The sequence below is a fragment of the Lathyrus oleraceus genome, chromosome 5, assembly GCF_024323335.1.
Source record: "Lathyrus oleraceus cultivar Zhongwan6 chromosome 5, CAAS_Psat_ZW6_1.0, whole genome shotgun sequence".
NCBI lineage: Eukaryota > Viridiplantae > Streptophyta > Magnoliopsida > Fabales > Fabaceae > Lathyrus > Lathyrus oleraceus.
The window spans coordinates 619,379,321-619,396,001 of record NC_066583.1 but is presented as its reverse complement, the minus strand read 5'-3'; the positions used below and the strand labels follow the sequence as shown (position 1 = coordinate 619,396,001).

General features: G+C 33.7%; 1 protein-coding gene and 1 pseudogene across 1 annotated transcript; one reads left to right on the top strand and one right to left on the bottom strand.

Annotated features, from left to right (window-relative positions):
- Positions 1-7,179: 7,179 nt before the first annotated feature.
- LOC127087136 (probable cysteine protease RD21B) lies at positions 7,180-9,101 on the bottom strand. Its single transcript, XM_051027993.1, has 5 exons — positions 8,601-9,101; positions 8,279-8,514; positions 8,037-8,177; positions 7,469-7,933; positions 7,180-7,366 (listed from the first exon to the last, which is right to left on the bottom strand). The coding sequence occupies exons 1-5, from the start codon at positions 9,067-9,069 to the stop codon at positions 7,301-7,303; spliced, it is 1,377 nt and encodes a 458-aa protein (XP_050883950.1). The 5' UTR covers positions 9,070-9,101; the 3' UTR covers positions 7,180-7,300.
- Positions 9,102-11,354: 2,253 nt separating this feature from the next.
- LOC127082455 (coatomer subunit epsilon-1-like) lies at positions 11,355-13,067 on the top strand (annotated as a pseudogene).
- The last annotated feature ends 3,614 nt before the right edge of the window (positions 13,068-16,681 follow it).

Here is a 16,681-nt window from a genome sequence, read left to right as displayed (position 1 = left end):
TCACTTTGATACTTTTATTTGATTAAACCAAGTAAAACTCGTTCATCAAAATATATGGTTTTGTCATCATCAAAAATGGGGAGATTGTAAGAATACGATTTGATTATGCATCTAGCCTTATGTTTTGATGATAAAAATACATAGACTCTTTGAGAAAAATTGTGTACCCTAATGATTTTTTTAGTGTATAAATACTAGATACAAGTTCTGACTCTGAAGGAATGACATGTGAAATCATCAAATTCTGAACCTAGTGCACTCTGACTCCGAGATGTGTGTTCTACAAGATAATCAAGCTTTGGACTACTCTACTCAATGCTTATGAACATTATTTATCTAAAGCTTTATGAATATGAAGCTTTTGACATTGTCAAGCTATGAAGTCTCTCACTCAAACAACTCTAATGAACCATGTCACTAGACTCTGAAGATCATGTTCTGATGAACGGGATCAATACTCTAAAGACCAAGTTTCTGAAGATTCTCTCAACCAGACTCTTATTCTTCTTCTATGCATCATTTGTCACCTCTCTATCAGAAGCCTCTAAATATTAAAGATAAGATCAAAAAGGTTTTCACATGAGAAAATCGTACATAATACAAGATCAAATGTTCCTTCCACTATAATGATTTTGTGGGAAAATATTATACTATTGTACCATTATGTCTCCCATTTTCATAGACAGTTATGAAAGGATACAACTATATTTATGTATTCCACTTCTACCCTCCAACAGATCTTTTCATTGCCTATATAAAGGAGTATTTGAAGAATGGAACAGTAGCCAAGTGCTAAGAATTCTAAGAGAATACCATTAAGTGAACATTACATATTATAAATATTTTTTAGAGAAAAGAAACATACACACAAAGAAATTTTGTTCATACTCTTCATATAATATACTTTGTGTGAAACACTTTGTAATTCATTTGTGTATTATGCTTTCTTAGAAAATAATTTTAAACACACTTTGTATGTCAATCTTTTTTATTGTATTTCCTTGAGTGACTAGTGTTAGTCAGAATTACTCAAGAAGAAATTAGGAGTTGGTATTTGTGTTTTAATCTAGTTTAGTTATAGTGGACTAAGTCTTTATGATAAGGTGAAATCACGTTGACGGGTGGACTGGGGGTAGCTTTGTTAACAGCGAACCAGGATAAAAACAATTGTGTTCATTATTTTTGTTCTTAGTTTTCTGTTTGTCTTTTTGGGTTGCAAAACTTTTAGTTCTTTAAATCCAATTCCCCCCCCCCCCCCCCCCCCCCCCCTCTTGTGTTTTCATTACCTTCATATTGATGGTTTAGGTAGTACCAATCAATCCTTATAAGTCTTACTTCAACCATGCAGTCTCACACCTGCTTAGTCTCATGATCCCTCTCATTTCGATGTGAGTTTGGTTTTTGCATAAAAGCCGCCAAGAGTCGCTTATTGTCATGCCTTATGTACCAGTGATCATTCCCCACATTCTTTGGCCTCAGATGTTACACTATCATCCTTCTTAATCTTTGGATCGACCTTTTTTTTCTCTATCTTGACTTTCTCACCCCTAATGCATGCATAGTCTTGTGCAAACATTGACACTAAATCAAGAATTTGTAACATCATCTTTCAAAGGCTTATATTTGACGTTAGGAGTATAAGACATTTCCACAAGCTTTTCTTACTCCTTTCTTTTGACTGCCTTTTGGCCGATTGGATGACGTGCCAAAATAGGTGATGATGGATTATATTCGTTGCTCATTGGTGTTTGTGGATTAGAAAATGAAAAATATGTTTCGGAAGCTGAATTTTTTTGTTATTTTTGTAGAAGCTTTGGATGAACCTATGAGCCATTTAGGCTCATATTTCAATAATCTCCATGCAACCTCAAATGTAAACCTTTCATTTTTATCTTGGAGATAGATATTATATGCAGCTTGCATGATATTGCTCTTGGAGCTCCCGTTTTGTTGTGTAGACACGACTTGTTTGAAGCATCCAAAAAACTTTTGAACACATGGATTAATTTTGTGTCATCGACCATTTAGTGTCATCGGTTTCCTCTCTTTGTAATTGATGTCATGATGCTTCTTGTAAGCTTTTCCAATCCTCTTACAAAAACTATCTCCTTTTTCATCAACCCTAACAATTGGATTCTTTGAAATGTTGAGTCGTGACTGAATGAGAACTCCATCCTCTTTTTGTTAGAGACTTTGTGTGGGTGTATTCACAACCGATGCATATGCAACTTCTTCACCGATTATAATAGTTTCTAATCTACGTTGAGTGCAAAATTGTAGTGTTTCATGTTCTTGATCATTTGATTGCACATCACTACTATCTATTTGAACCCTATGAGGCATAATAGGGTTACTTGATTGAGATGTAAATTGTTGATATTGATATGGATAAGATGGTGTATGATATGAGTAATTTCCAAAGTGTGTATAATTTTGTAGATTTGAGATAAAAGGAGAGTTTTGAAAATTTAAGTCATGGTGTGGATTTGAGATAAGAGATGCATTTCCAGAGTATGGGGTGCTTTGTTGATTTGGAATAGAAGGAGGACAACCACCATTTTGTATAAAATTAGACCAAGAGTTTTGTTGATTGGGATACATTGACAAATAAATATTTAAAAAACAAAATTAAAATGAGATAGAATCAATAGTTCTAAATTATACTAGTTGCGAATGAAAATTATAATAAAATGAGTGACCTATTTAATGTATTGCAAAATTTTACCATTAAGATGGGCGTTGCAATACATTTCTCTTTCTATTAGAAAATATAACTGTTGATTTTTTACTTCAAAATGGCACTTAATTTTTTTTACTTATTTAGTAATAAATAATTAAGTATTATATAATTGTTGGGAGTAAAAACATGTCCTCTAACTAAAAAAGTAGGCAAATATAGAAATGTATCTTATAGTCACTTTGATTATGGTGTAGGAACAATACAAAATGAACTAATATGCATGCTCTAAGAGAGGTTTTGGATCGAAACCCAAGCTAATACTACTACTATATACGAAGTATATATATTTGATTATTATTGATGAACACGAGTGTAATTTTCTAACTACAAGAAGCCCTAATTGATATAGAATCCCCAATTTTCTAACCATTGAATCCATAAAGAGTTCTTCCCTATCTCTTGAGAGTATAAACAAAATCCATCGCATGAATAGTTTTACGACGAGCGTGCTCAGTACAGGTAACAACATCACGAATCACATTCTCAAGAACACGAGTTTCTTCATAAATTAAACCAATAATATGTTTCACACCACCGCGTCTAGCGAGACGATGATCGTACACTTTGTTATTCTCTGAATGTCGTCTCTTAGAACCTTACGGTGTAATTTGGCTCATCCCTTTCCAAGACTCTTTCTTCCTTTGCCTCTTCCAGGCATGGCTGAAATTTTGAGTTTCTCTATCTTTCTTTCTTTCCAGTTTAGCTGAATGTGACTATTGAGTCTGTGAGTGTTTTATGTAAGAGAATGAAAATTTGGAATGTTATATAGGGTACAAATATGTAATTTGGATAGTTGGATTCGTAATGATCCGTGTGAGAGGAGAATTTATAATATGGAGTGTTGGATTTAAAGTGCTTGATTTTGATTGGTGGGAAGATTGAATGGCAGATTTAAAGTTATTATTCGTCTCTTGTCTGGAATTTGACTACTTGATCAAGTTTCGTGCCTTTTTCATTTTAATTATTATTCTCTCTGTCCCAAATTATAAGACGTTTTGAGTATGTCATACGAATTAAGAAATATAATTATTGTTGTATCAAAAAGTGAAATGATTTATGACTTTACAAAATTGTCCTTCATTAATTACATTAGAAAGCGACACTAAAGGAATAGGAAGAAGAAAGAGTAATAAATGGTAAATGGTATATTAGGAAAAAATTATTAATGTTGAATTGGAATTTTAAAATGACTTATAATTTGGAAAAATATTTTTTGAAAAGTGACTTATAATTTAAGACAAGAGTAGTACATTAGTATGATTATTTATTGTGTTATTCTTCTATCTAGATTTCACCCACACAAATCTTATCCATAATTTGTTGTATGACTCAAAGTTGAGTCAACTTCTTTCCTCACAATTGAGTTGACCTCCTAGTTGGAAGTTTTCGCCCATACGGCATACCACAACAAGCTAGTCATCATACCTCTAGTAGCATTCTTCATGACACGTAAAACTCAATTAGAGTTTTTGACACACATAGAACATATACATGTTTCATCTCATGAAAAATATGATTAACTTGTAGATTTACTTCAACAGACAAACTTGACCCATTTAGCAAATAATGAAATAGGTTCAGCGTTCTAACTATATCACAACTTCTAACAATGTTCACATTGGCCATACACCAATTGAATCCAATTCCTTAGGTATAGGTAATGTAGATAATGCCATTTTTTACTCTGCAAGTAATAATAATAATTGTAGTTGTTGGCTCATTGATTATGGAGCCAATGGTCATATCTTTCATTATTTGTATTTATTTGAATCTTTTTATCGTATTAAACCTATGAGAGTTTATTTACCAAATGGTAATTATGTTCAAGTGACATATTATAGTAATATCCAAATTTCCTAATCTCTCTATTTAAATTTTGTGTCAAAGTTATGTCAATCCTTGAATTGTACAATTAAATTCACACTTGATCATTTACACTTAATCAGGTGAATGGATTGTACAAGTTGGTGATGGACATCCAATCTTAAAACCAGTTTGTACAAGGTATTCTTCTTGATCACAAACATGTCAACATCACCAGTAGTGCATTTCCAAATCATTCTATCACTCAAACTTCTATATGGAATTTTAGGCCAGTATGATATGTCAAAATTGTATCCTTCTATTATAAATTATTATAAAAATAATTTGTGATGTTTTTCATTTTGTAAAACAAAAAAAAATTGTCGTATTCTATTATTTTTTCACATACTAATATCATGTTTTAACTTTTACATTTTGACATTTGGGGGGCCTATATATATTACTTATGTCCACGGACATAATTACTTATGTCACATGGATCATCTTATATATAAATTTGAAGTAGCCACACATGTTTTAATCCTTTGTTCAAATGATGAAAAACCAACACAATGTCACTCTTAAAACCATATGGACTAACAACGACCTTGAATTTTCTACGCGTGCAATGATAATGGTGCATGTAGGAATAAAAGAGTTCTACTAAATTGCCAATATTAATTACACATTCAATATTACCTAAAAATATGCATCAATGTAAATTGAACCCTTATCAGTACCATGAGAAGGTACTATAATATCACTACACCATATGCACTTCATGATAATACATTGTTGTGATTATTATTTGTTACATTGTTTTTTATGAAAGAAACAATAAGAAATCCCTACCACATTTGAAGCCTTCCTAAATTTCAAGATCTTTTTGTTAGAAAATTGTGATATCGATTTTTGTAGTTTGATCATTTTCGTTTTTTCTCCTTTGAATTGTGACTCTCGGTATGAACTTTCATTTTTAGCATAAATTCGTTTTGTTTTCTAAATGTTGGTGTACTTTGTGTTTGTTCCTAAGTTTAACTCCATGATAAGTAATAAAAGGGGTTTATTTTCCTTGAAATGTGCGGTGTGATGTTGTTGTATTTTAAAGCATAACCCCATTATCCTACTTAATTCATGTGTCAACTGCGTCTATTAATACTTCACATATCTCAATATATCTTGATTCATTAAGGCTTGCATATGTAATGAGATTTTTACATTATAAAACGCGCTTTTCAAAATTAATGTATGTCACAATGGATAAAAAATACTACAATACCTACTTCTGTAGTTTGATCACTTTCAATTTTTCTCTTTTCAATTACCAGTCCTTGGACGAACTTGCATTTTTAGCATAATTTTTTTCTCTAAATGTTGGTGTATTTTGTGTTTGTTCTTAATCCAATAATAGTTTATTCAACAAAACTTTATTTTTCTATAGTTTCATTTTGAATCCCATTTTTGTTTGTTGTAGCTTTACTCTACGATAAGTAATAAAAGGGGTTTATTTTCCTTGAAAGATGCAATGTAATGTTGTTGTATTTTAAAGATAACCCCATTATCCTCCTTGATTCACGTTTTGTTGACACAAGTTTAATAAATTTTTCTATTACATTTTTTTATGTAGAGAATTATACAACGCTTAATCAATTGCTTCTATTAATACTCCACATATCTCAATATATATTGATTCAGTAAGGCTTGCATATGTAATGAGATTCTTACATTATAGAACATGTTTTTCAAAATTAATGTATGTCACTATGGATAAAAACACTATAATACGTAAATGTGAATGCAAAATAAAGCTTCAAACTTTCAAAGATAAACATTTATTAAGAATTGGTTTCAATAAGACATAACACTCCAGAATCTTTCCTACATCGCAAGATTGTTCGGTTAGAATATTACGATATCAATTTCTCCAGTTTGATCATTATCATTTCTTCTCCATTTGAATTTCAACTCCCTTATATGAATTTGCAGTTTCAACATAAATTCATTTCTTTTTCTAAATGTTGTTGTGTTTTGTGTTTGTTCCCAATCAGGCAATGATTTATTCCATAAAACCCCATTTTTGTTGTAGTTTCACTCTAAATCTCATTTTTGTATTTTATTTTGCTCTGAATGGCAAGGTATAATGTTATTGTATTTCGTGTTGCTCTTTTATTGAAAAAATTTAGGATGGTGAGTGAGTTATTTTGTAGAGGACGTTCTGTTTTGCATAACATGATTTTAACTCTTTATGAATAATGAGATTGCAATCTCTTGTATATGATATGTCACTTAAAATCTAGCTTGTTTTACTGCTTTTAAGCTTTTGTGTTATTAATGTTATGCAAAATGGATTAGTATACTACTAAACTTTTCAGCATAATCTTTTTGTTTTATTGCTTTTGATGCTGATAACTAATCTATTTTATGTTATTGTTTTGGTTATGAAGATCCATATATGAAACTTATAAAATCAACAACAAAGAAAACTTTTTAAATTCCTTTAAATTTTACAAAGTAACATGAAACAAGGATAGAATCAAGAATATGTAAATATATGCAATCTATCAAAAGGATCAATATCACAATAGCATAATGTTTGAGCAGGTCTAGAGAAATTTTACACCAAACAATTTGAAAAATAATGAAAATATGAAAAATGTTATTTGGTTGTATATATACATAATATATTATTAACTTGTGCGTATTTTCTAACACGTTTTCTCACTAATTTTTTCCTTTCATGGAAACTTTTCTTTAATTCTAACTCAAAGTTCTTGTAGCAGGCATTCTTTTCAAAGCTTTCACTCCAAATGGATTTTCTTTACTCTGTCGCAGACACAAAAGAAATCAAAGAAACATTAAGTCACAAAACTAGAGAATAATTTTTATAAGTAAATGTATAAATTTTAGTGAAAAAGGGATCATTACCAATCGACAAGTTCCGGCTTGAGAATCACAGACGGGGTAATCATGAGGGCAACAACTTGAACCATCATCGCAACAAGTTGCAGACTCGGTAGGGCAACATCCCCATGCAAAGCAAAAGTTTCCATACTCAAAAAGGCAACAACATGTGGTTCCAGTTGAGCAAGAGTAATATTCATCACATACAGTTGAAGGCTTTGCTGGTGATGCGGGTGATGGAGGAGTAGGACCAGGATTGGGAGGGTTCAAACCCTTCTTGGTAGGATAAGATGCCATCATTGCGATTCCACACTTACCAGTATTATTAGTTGTTAAAACATTTCTCTCCAACCTAATGTAACCATTTTCACCCCATGATGGACCCCATGAGTTTCTCACAATCCAATAATCGGTACCGTTATCAGTTCCATATCCAACCAACACAACACCGTGATCAAGTTCAGTTCCACAAATGCCAGTAAAAACACCCTGCATCATTAAAAGCCAAATTTGTCATTTGTCACAACACTCATTTTTCAGGAACATCTCTGAAACAATGAAGAAAAAATTGATAAACAGATAGATAGATTACAGATTGGTAAAGTTGAAATGCCCTGCCACCAGCTTCAATGGCAACACTAATAGGTTGATGTGCAGCAGCTTTCTTCAAAGATTTCTCATCATTTTCAGGCACATCTTCATATCCATCAATAGATACCACACGAGCATTTTTCTGAAGAAAAAACATAAAACTCACATACATAGCTCAAACAATATGTTAGAACAAAAGACACACACATGTAAAAAATGATACAAGCATTGTTTCATAAATACCCTATTTATATCACATGTGTTTTCCTTAGCACGATAAGGATAATCCTCTTCGGTATCAATGCCGCCATTTTGCATTATAAATTCAAAAGCATTATCCATGAGACCACCATTACACCCCATGTTATAAGTTTTATCACAATCCACCAATTCTTGTTCAGATAAAGATACGAGATCACCAGTTACAATTTGGTTGATCCCTTCCACCGCACCAACAGTCGAGAAGGCCCAACAACTCCCTTAAAAAAATCATAAATTCAATTCAATATTCACACATGTTTCATAATATTCACAAACAAAATCAAACACATAACAAAAAACTCACCACATTGGCCTTGATCTTTGACCTGATTAACAGCACCTTTCTCTCTCCAATCAACAGATTCTGGTAATTCATCATTATCACGAAAAGCATAACGATTACTCTTCTTTGAACCAGATAACAACCCTTTGGATTTTCTACTTTTTGTACCCAAAAACATGGAACGATATTCCTCATTTGTGAGATCGGCAAACTTCGTGAGACCAAGCTTGTAACTTTGACCCTCCATGTTGTTGTGAGTTACGATAAACCGTAGGTTATCTTTGAAGATTTCGAATCTACTTTCTTTCTCACCTAATGCATTGTAAACCTTACCGTGTTTCACCAACCACGATTCATAGACTCTCATGAGGTGAATATTTGGTTTGGAAGCCTCGAGTTTTGCATCGTAATCGATGATGGACATGTCTAAGGAAAATGCAAGAGAAAAAAAAGAAAGAGAAATGATGATGGCTAGAGAAATATGAGCCATGATGGTGAGTGAATTGATGAAGGTGAACGTAATATATAATAATGATGATGGTGATGAAATGTGAAACAGAAACTGGTTTATATAAGGAGCAAGATTTGCCTTGTATGAGTGAATATAGTAACCACAACAAAATATGTGCTAGAAACAAGGGATGGTGCAAATTTGGCTTGTTTAAGGATATTGAATTTGTTTTGACGAGAATACAACACGTCAGAAAACAACAATTATTTTTTCGGAACAAAAAATCTACTATGTTTTGCATTTTTTGTTTTCCTTCTAATTTTAACTAACCTAAATTAGGTATTTGCTTATTTTTAGAAAAATAAAAACAAATCAAAATTTTATGAAAAATTAGAGTAATTGATCTTATTGGTTTAAAAGTATTCTTGTGAAAAAAAAATATTTGCATGCATGCATGTATCAACATTGGAGATCATGTATGGAAATGCCCAATCAAATAAATACTGCATGTGCTTTGACGTAAAACAACATTGTCATTTCCATTTCTATTTCAATTTATATTTATTATACAATAAGTTTCACATGAAAGAAATTGTCTACTATAATTCTATCATTTTTTAAACTTTCCACTACAAATTACTCCTCTTTTCCTAAGTGTACAAGATCATAATACCAATTAAATATACCAATTGAAACAAAATAACACAAAATCCATTGTTTCAACTAACTTCTCCTTCTTTATTTTTACATTTTATTTATTTATTCATAAACTAATTAGTATTGTTATCATGACCATTAAATATTTAATTATTTTATGACACATTTATTATTTCATCTTCTTCTTTTTCAATATTGTTTTCAAATTTTGTATTTTTCATTGCATATGCTTTCATTAATCATTCTTATTTCAAATATAAGGAATACCTATTTTTATGAAAATATTTTATACTATACATTATTAATATATCATAATCTATATAAAACTCTAATTATGAACTAATATAAAACTCTAAATGTCGAAAAATAAATCATAATCTATATTATCATAAGAAACATGAAATATGGATTTGAAGATCAAGCTCGAGAAACCAACAACTATTCTAATTAGGCCTTGAATGGTGCTAATATTTTAACAATACATAAGTTGAACTTAAACGAATGTAAAAACTAATTATCCATATTCATCATTTTATTTGTCATGTGAATATCTTAACACCCATTACAATTTTTTCAATACCAAGCATTCTTCAACAAACTTTGTATGCAATCAACGATTTAACAAAAAATACATACAACCTTTCTGGAGGGAAGTGAACGGTAAAATCCATAACATCTTCTTTTCTTAGTTTCTTCGCCTTTGCATACTCATACCACTAATTTCCTACAAACTTCTCCAATTTGTTTCGTCTTGCTAGGTGAACTTCACCTAAATACATATTTCCATTGTTATCATCTACTACCTCTATCAACCTATGTTTCCTATACAAAAAATTCTTCACAACGCTCGTGGAAAAATGTTGCATCATCCAATTTAAAATTCATAATACATATCAAAGTTTTAAAAAATTAACTTTTGTTACTAAAAAAATTATTTTATTACCAAAACATTTCTTTCTACCAATTAAACTCTTCAACACCACCACGTTCATCTTCATCATCACTATCTGAATCACTGCTAACCACATCAATATTAGGATCATCAAACTCACCCATCAACAATGCTAACATGTGGTTAATGCATTCAACCCCCTTCTAATTCTTCAGACGAACTGCAATAAATTAAATTACACCCGACATGTTACAAAATAATAATTGTAACCTTACAACCATAATCAATGAATAAATAACTTAACCCTTAAAGTTTACATAAAACTATGCATAAACACAACTAAAAGGGTTATGAATAAAAGCACATGAACTAAACAATGGAACAAATTGACATGCATATGAATAAACTAATCTAACATTATCCCGTGACTATGAAGTAATGCAATGATACCTACTAGTAGAAGAACTTGAAATGTGGGAACCATTTCTTGCATGTTGGCCTCTCATGGTTAAGAAGATGTGATGCAAGAAGAATAAATCTGTCATACCCCAATTTTGTCCGGGCATTTTTAAATTTTTATAAATTCAATTTCATTTTTCAATTTGCATCACCTGCATGGTATATTATGCATTTCATCATGAATGATACCTAAGATATCAGCCTGAATAATTCTCGAATATAAAGACAAATTGGTTAAATCATTCCTCAAATACGTGTAAAACCAGCGGGTGAAAAGTTTCAAAATTAAGCTTGCAAACATCAGTATTATTAATATATGGTTTGCGTAGTTTTATTCTGGTGTGTTCGTTATATTTTTCAACAACTTTTTTCAATCGCATTTTGATCTGTCTATGTATGTTTAATCGGTCAAAATTTATTTCAAAAATTAAACCAAACATTGTATTTTTCCGAGAGATTTATTTCCCGCTGATCATTTTAATGCATTCAGTTTATTTTTTTAAAAACATTTTTGTGCCAAGTTTTTATTATTTTTATTTATTTATTTACACTTTTTAGTAAAAATAATCGATATAATTATTTAGAATTATTTGTATGTTTTCTTTAAATTTTTATTGCAACATCTATTTTTTATCAATTTTTGAAGTCATGAGTTGTTAATTTAATTTATTATACAAGATTAAGAAAATGGCAAAAAAATATCCATCATTTTTCCATTTGGAGCATGCCACGTGGTCATCTCACCCCAAAAGAAAAAGTTTTTCTCTCCAACAACATGGGATAATTATCAGCTATACAAACCCACTTCCCCATTGCCAACTAGCAATCCCTCTCACAGAGTACATATGACAAAAGAGGGGAACATGGCGTGGACACACGTCCCATTGGCTAAAACACAACCTAGACACCTCTCACCCTCCAGCCATTCACAGATTGACATGCATCCTATCTCCAATGGATCTTTTCTCTAAAAAAAAAACAACCGCAACCATCTTTCCATGGCTTTTGTGACCCACGCCCTTAAAAAGCTCATCTTCTCTCTCTCACAGAAGAACCCGTCATCTCTTTTTTTCCTCAACATTCAAATTCCATAACCTCCTCCGTCAAACACACATACAACCCGACAACACGCACCACCATTACTTTTCCTCCCTCTTCCTTCAACTTCAACAAACCCAACCTGTGAATCACCCATTTGCCACCGTCTTCCTTCCTCCGGCGACCGCCGCGAGATTTTCCGACGACATACAACATCGCCACACACAACAACCTTCGTCGTCCACACTACCGTGAAACACCTACAATAACTGTCAACCTTCAACTTTTCTCCCAAATACCAATCGCTTTTGATTGAAGCATTCTCCGACTCGCTTCACCTGCAACAACCGTGAACTCGCTTCGTCGCCGCCCTCTTCTCCCTCTGCAAATCTGAATCTATTGTAGCAATCATCCAAGATCTAGATCCACCGATCAATAGCTACACCAGATCATTTGTTCAACCTCCGTAACAACTTCTACCTCGACACACACAAGTTGCAATCAACAGCAGCGAAATTAACATCCTCCCTCAAGATGACGTCGTCGAGCGCGATACTCTTGTCTACCACTGTTACATTGCACTCGTTCAATTTTAGTTCGGCATCTCCGAAATCAATGATTTTTCTCCTACGCCTCTCAAGGTCGTTAAATTGCTTGCTCTCTATTTCTCATCTCTCGATTCCAAGGAATCTGCTGTCTCTGGCATCAAAGAATGGTTCGCTGATCCTACTATTGGAAACAACGCTACCTTGAGACTCGTTACTAGAATTATTTTTTGTGTGAACAGGATTTCAATGAGGCACTGAAATATACTAATGTCGGCGGAACCATGGAACTGAATGCTTTGAATGTGCAAATCTTCATTAATATGCATAGGTCTGATTATGCCGAGAGACAATTTTGGATTATGCAGCAGATTGATGAGGATCATACACTCACTCAACTTGCCAACACATGGCTTAATTTGTTTGTGGGAGGGTCAAAGATCTAGGAGGCACATTTTGTGAGAAAGGAGACAAATCTATTGTAACTTCTGTATTTTCATTAGAATACGTTTTGGTCTTTATACAGACTCATAGACTTTAGATATTCTAGGAAACATGAAATATTGTAAATACTATTAATTTTGGCCACTGTCTTTTGACCTTCCAAAACTCTCCATTAACTTATTAATAAAAGCCCATTAATGATGACATTTAAAGTTTATTCAACAAAACTCCTCTGTAAACTTAAATGTTTCTTCTATTCATCATGCCTATCAACTTCTTGCCTCTGTCGAAGATTTCCTTTGATAGTGGTTTTGTGAAAATATCTGTTGCTTGGTCCTTACTTGCTACATGCTTCAATTCGACATTTCCTTCCTTCACGTGTTCTCGAATGAAGTGGAAGCGAACGTCAATGTGTTTGCTCCTTTCATGGTTTACTGGGTTCTTTGCTAACTCAATTGCTGACCTGTTGTCAACGTGTATTATTGTAGCATCTTTCTGTTCTAGCTCCATTTTACTCATCAATCTTCTGAGCCATATTGCATGACAAACGCACCAGGATGCTGCTACATATTCTGCTTCACATGTCGAAAGTGTTACTATTGGCTGCTTTTTAGAAAGCCAAGTGAATGCAGTATTTCCCATGAAAAACACATATCCGGAAGTGCTTTTTCGATCGTCTATGTCTCCGCACCAATCACTGTCAGAGTAACCAACCAACTTGTATTTGTCTGAATTCGAGTAAAACATCCCAAGTGACGTTGTTCCTTGGATGTACCTCAGAATTCGCTTCAATGCTTTCCAATGTGTGTAAACTGGCTCCTCCATGAATCGACTTACAATGCCTACACTTAATGAGATGTCTGGTCTTGTACATGTGAGATAGAGAAGACTTCCTACCAAACTTCGATATTTTCCTGCTTCGACACGTTCTCCTCCATCAAATTTCGACAGTTTTGTTCCTGGTTCCATTGGCGTCGAAGCCGGATTACAGCTTTCCATCTTATATCTTTTCAAGATTTCTTTTGCATATTTTTCTTGTGAAATGAAGATTCCTGTTTCTTTTTGTCGAACCTCCAGACCAAGAAAGAATCTCATCAGGCCTAAGTCTGTCATCTCGAATTCACGTGTCATTGTGCTTTTGAATTCTTCTATCATCTGATCATTACTGCCCAGAAAAATAAGATCATCAACATAGAGAGCAACAAGTAATACATTCTTTTCATTCTTCTTCACATAGAGGGCATGTTCGTACGGACATTGCTCGAACCCGTTCTCCTTGAAATATGTGTCGATACGTGTGTTCCATGCCCGCGGTGCTTGCTTCAGCCCATACAGCGCTTTCTTCAATTTCAGTACCTTCTTCTCTTCTCCAGCTTTCATGTACCTGAGTGGTTGTTCGACATAGACTTCTTCTTCTAGTACACCATTTAGAAAAGCTGTTTTGACATCCATTTGAAATATTGGCCATTTGAATTGATCAGCTTGAGATATGAGTAATCGAATTGTCTCCATTCTTGCAACAGGTGCAAATACTTCGTCATAATCAACTCCTGCTTTCTGTTTGTATCCCTTCGCAACAAGTCTAGCTTTGTATCGTTCTATTTCTCCTTGAGCGTTCATCTTTTTCTTGAATACCCACTTTACACCAATGGGTTGACTACCTTTTGGCAATTCAACTAGCTCCCAAGTGTTGTTGTGGATAATCGCCCTCATCTCTTCGTCCATGGCACTTTTCCACTTCTTGTCTCGTACTGCTTCTTCAAAACTGATGTTTTCAGCATCTGCCAAGAGACATACAAGGTGCACTTCACTTGTCGAATCATACAGATCTTGCAAACTTCGCATTCTGGGTTGTGTAGGTTCATCCTCATTGTCAGAATCTTCAAGTTTTGTCGAAATGTTTGATGGTACAGCGACAAATGATTCTTCAACTTCGACAACAGCTTCTGTCGAACTGTTCCAGTCCCACTTACTTGCTTCGTTTATTCGAACGTCTCTACTCACTATCACCTTCTTTCTTATGGGATCAAATAGCTTGCACCCTTTTGTTTTCTCATCATACCCAATGAATATGTATTTCTGACTTTTGTCTTCAAGTTTCGTTCTTTGTTGATCTGGTACGTGTGCATAAGCAACACTTCCAAATACTTTGAGATGAGAGACTGTTGGCTTCTGTCCGCTCCACGCTTCTTGTGGTGTTTGATCTTCTAACTTCGAATGTGGACATCGATTCTGAACATAAATGGCACATTGTACAGCTTCTGCCCAAAATTCCTTTGGCATGTTCTTGCTTTTAAGCATTGAACGAACCATGTCAAGGACTGTTCGATTCTTCCTTTCAGCCACCCCATTTTGTTGAGGTGAGTATGCTGCAGTTAGAAATCTCCTTATACCCTGCTCTTCACAATACTTCATAAAAGCTGTCGAAGTATACTCACCACCTCTATCTGATCGAACTGCTTTAATGTGTATGTCGGTTTCCTTCTCCACCATTACCTTGAACCTTTTGAACACCTCGAATGCTTCAGACTTTTCTTTCAGTAAATAAACCCATGTCTTTCGTGAGTAATCGTCGATGAAGGAAATAAAGTATCTTTTGCTACTGGAAGATTCTGGCGTGATTGGCCCACATATGTCGGTGTGAATCAGATCAAGGATATGCTTAGCTTGATATTTTGCCTTCTTTGGAACAGGCACAATATTGGACACCCACTGCGGATACTCAGCGGTAACAAGGAAACCGACATTGATCTACTTTTGCACTTCTTCTTTGATCTTTACTGCCATATCAGGATGAGTCATCCTCAACTTCTGCTTGACCGATGGGTATTCTGGCTTCAATGGCAATCTATGCTCCACAATCTCAGAATCCAAACCAGGCATGTCTTGATAGGACCAGGCAAACACATCTAAATACTCTCAGAGGAGATCAATCAATCCCTTCTTAATCTCTAGACACAGTTGAGACCCAATCTTGACTTCCTTCACATCATCTTCGGAACCCAAGTTGACTAACTCAATCTTCTCTTCGAACGACTGAATGAATTTTTCCTCGTGCTCAAGTAGGTGAGACAATTCATCAGATACTTCATCATCAATCTCTTCCTCAGCCTCAAACACAGGAAACTCAAAGTTTGGAGAAGGGGTAGGATCATTGTATTCAATGGGTTTGGAAACCAACATGCATAATGATTTGATATTTTGATTTTAGAGAATTGAATTGTGACCAAATATTATGCAGATGAACAATTATTATTTATTTATGTTTTTTGTGATTACCATTTTCAGAACAGCAAAAAGTAAAAATAAAACATCATAGATGTGGATGAATAGAATTACATTTTATTGATGATAATTGAGAAATGCCCAACAATGTTCACTTCTCCCTTAGGCATAGGAGGAGGATTTTTCTTAAAATAGTGAAAAAAAATTACTTAGAGCGATGGACAATAACAGGAACATCAACAGCAACCCAATTGTTGCAAGTCTTGCCATGCATCAGAAAGTTGGCGCAGTCTTCATCTTCATCGCCTTCAATCACAACAGTTGAGTGTTGTTCATTACCATGGATGAACCCTCTGCTACGGAAACTCGGTTTCACTTCTTCAACTTTAGC

Bases quoted from the DNA above. Each gene is read 5' to 3' on its own strand.
- LOC127087136 (XM_051027993.1), bottom strand. From the start codon at position 9,069: ATGGCTCATATTTCTCTAGCCATCATCATTTCTCTTTCTTTTTTTTCT. The intron at 8,178-8,278 runs GTATTTATGAAA...TTTTTTCTTCAG, and splicing joins ACACATGTGATATAAATAGG to AAAAATGCTCGTGTGGTATC. The intron at 7,367-7,468 runs GTAATGATCCCT...TGTCTGCGACAG, and splicing joins AAGCCGGAACTTGTCGATTG to AGTAAAGAAAATCCATTTGG.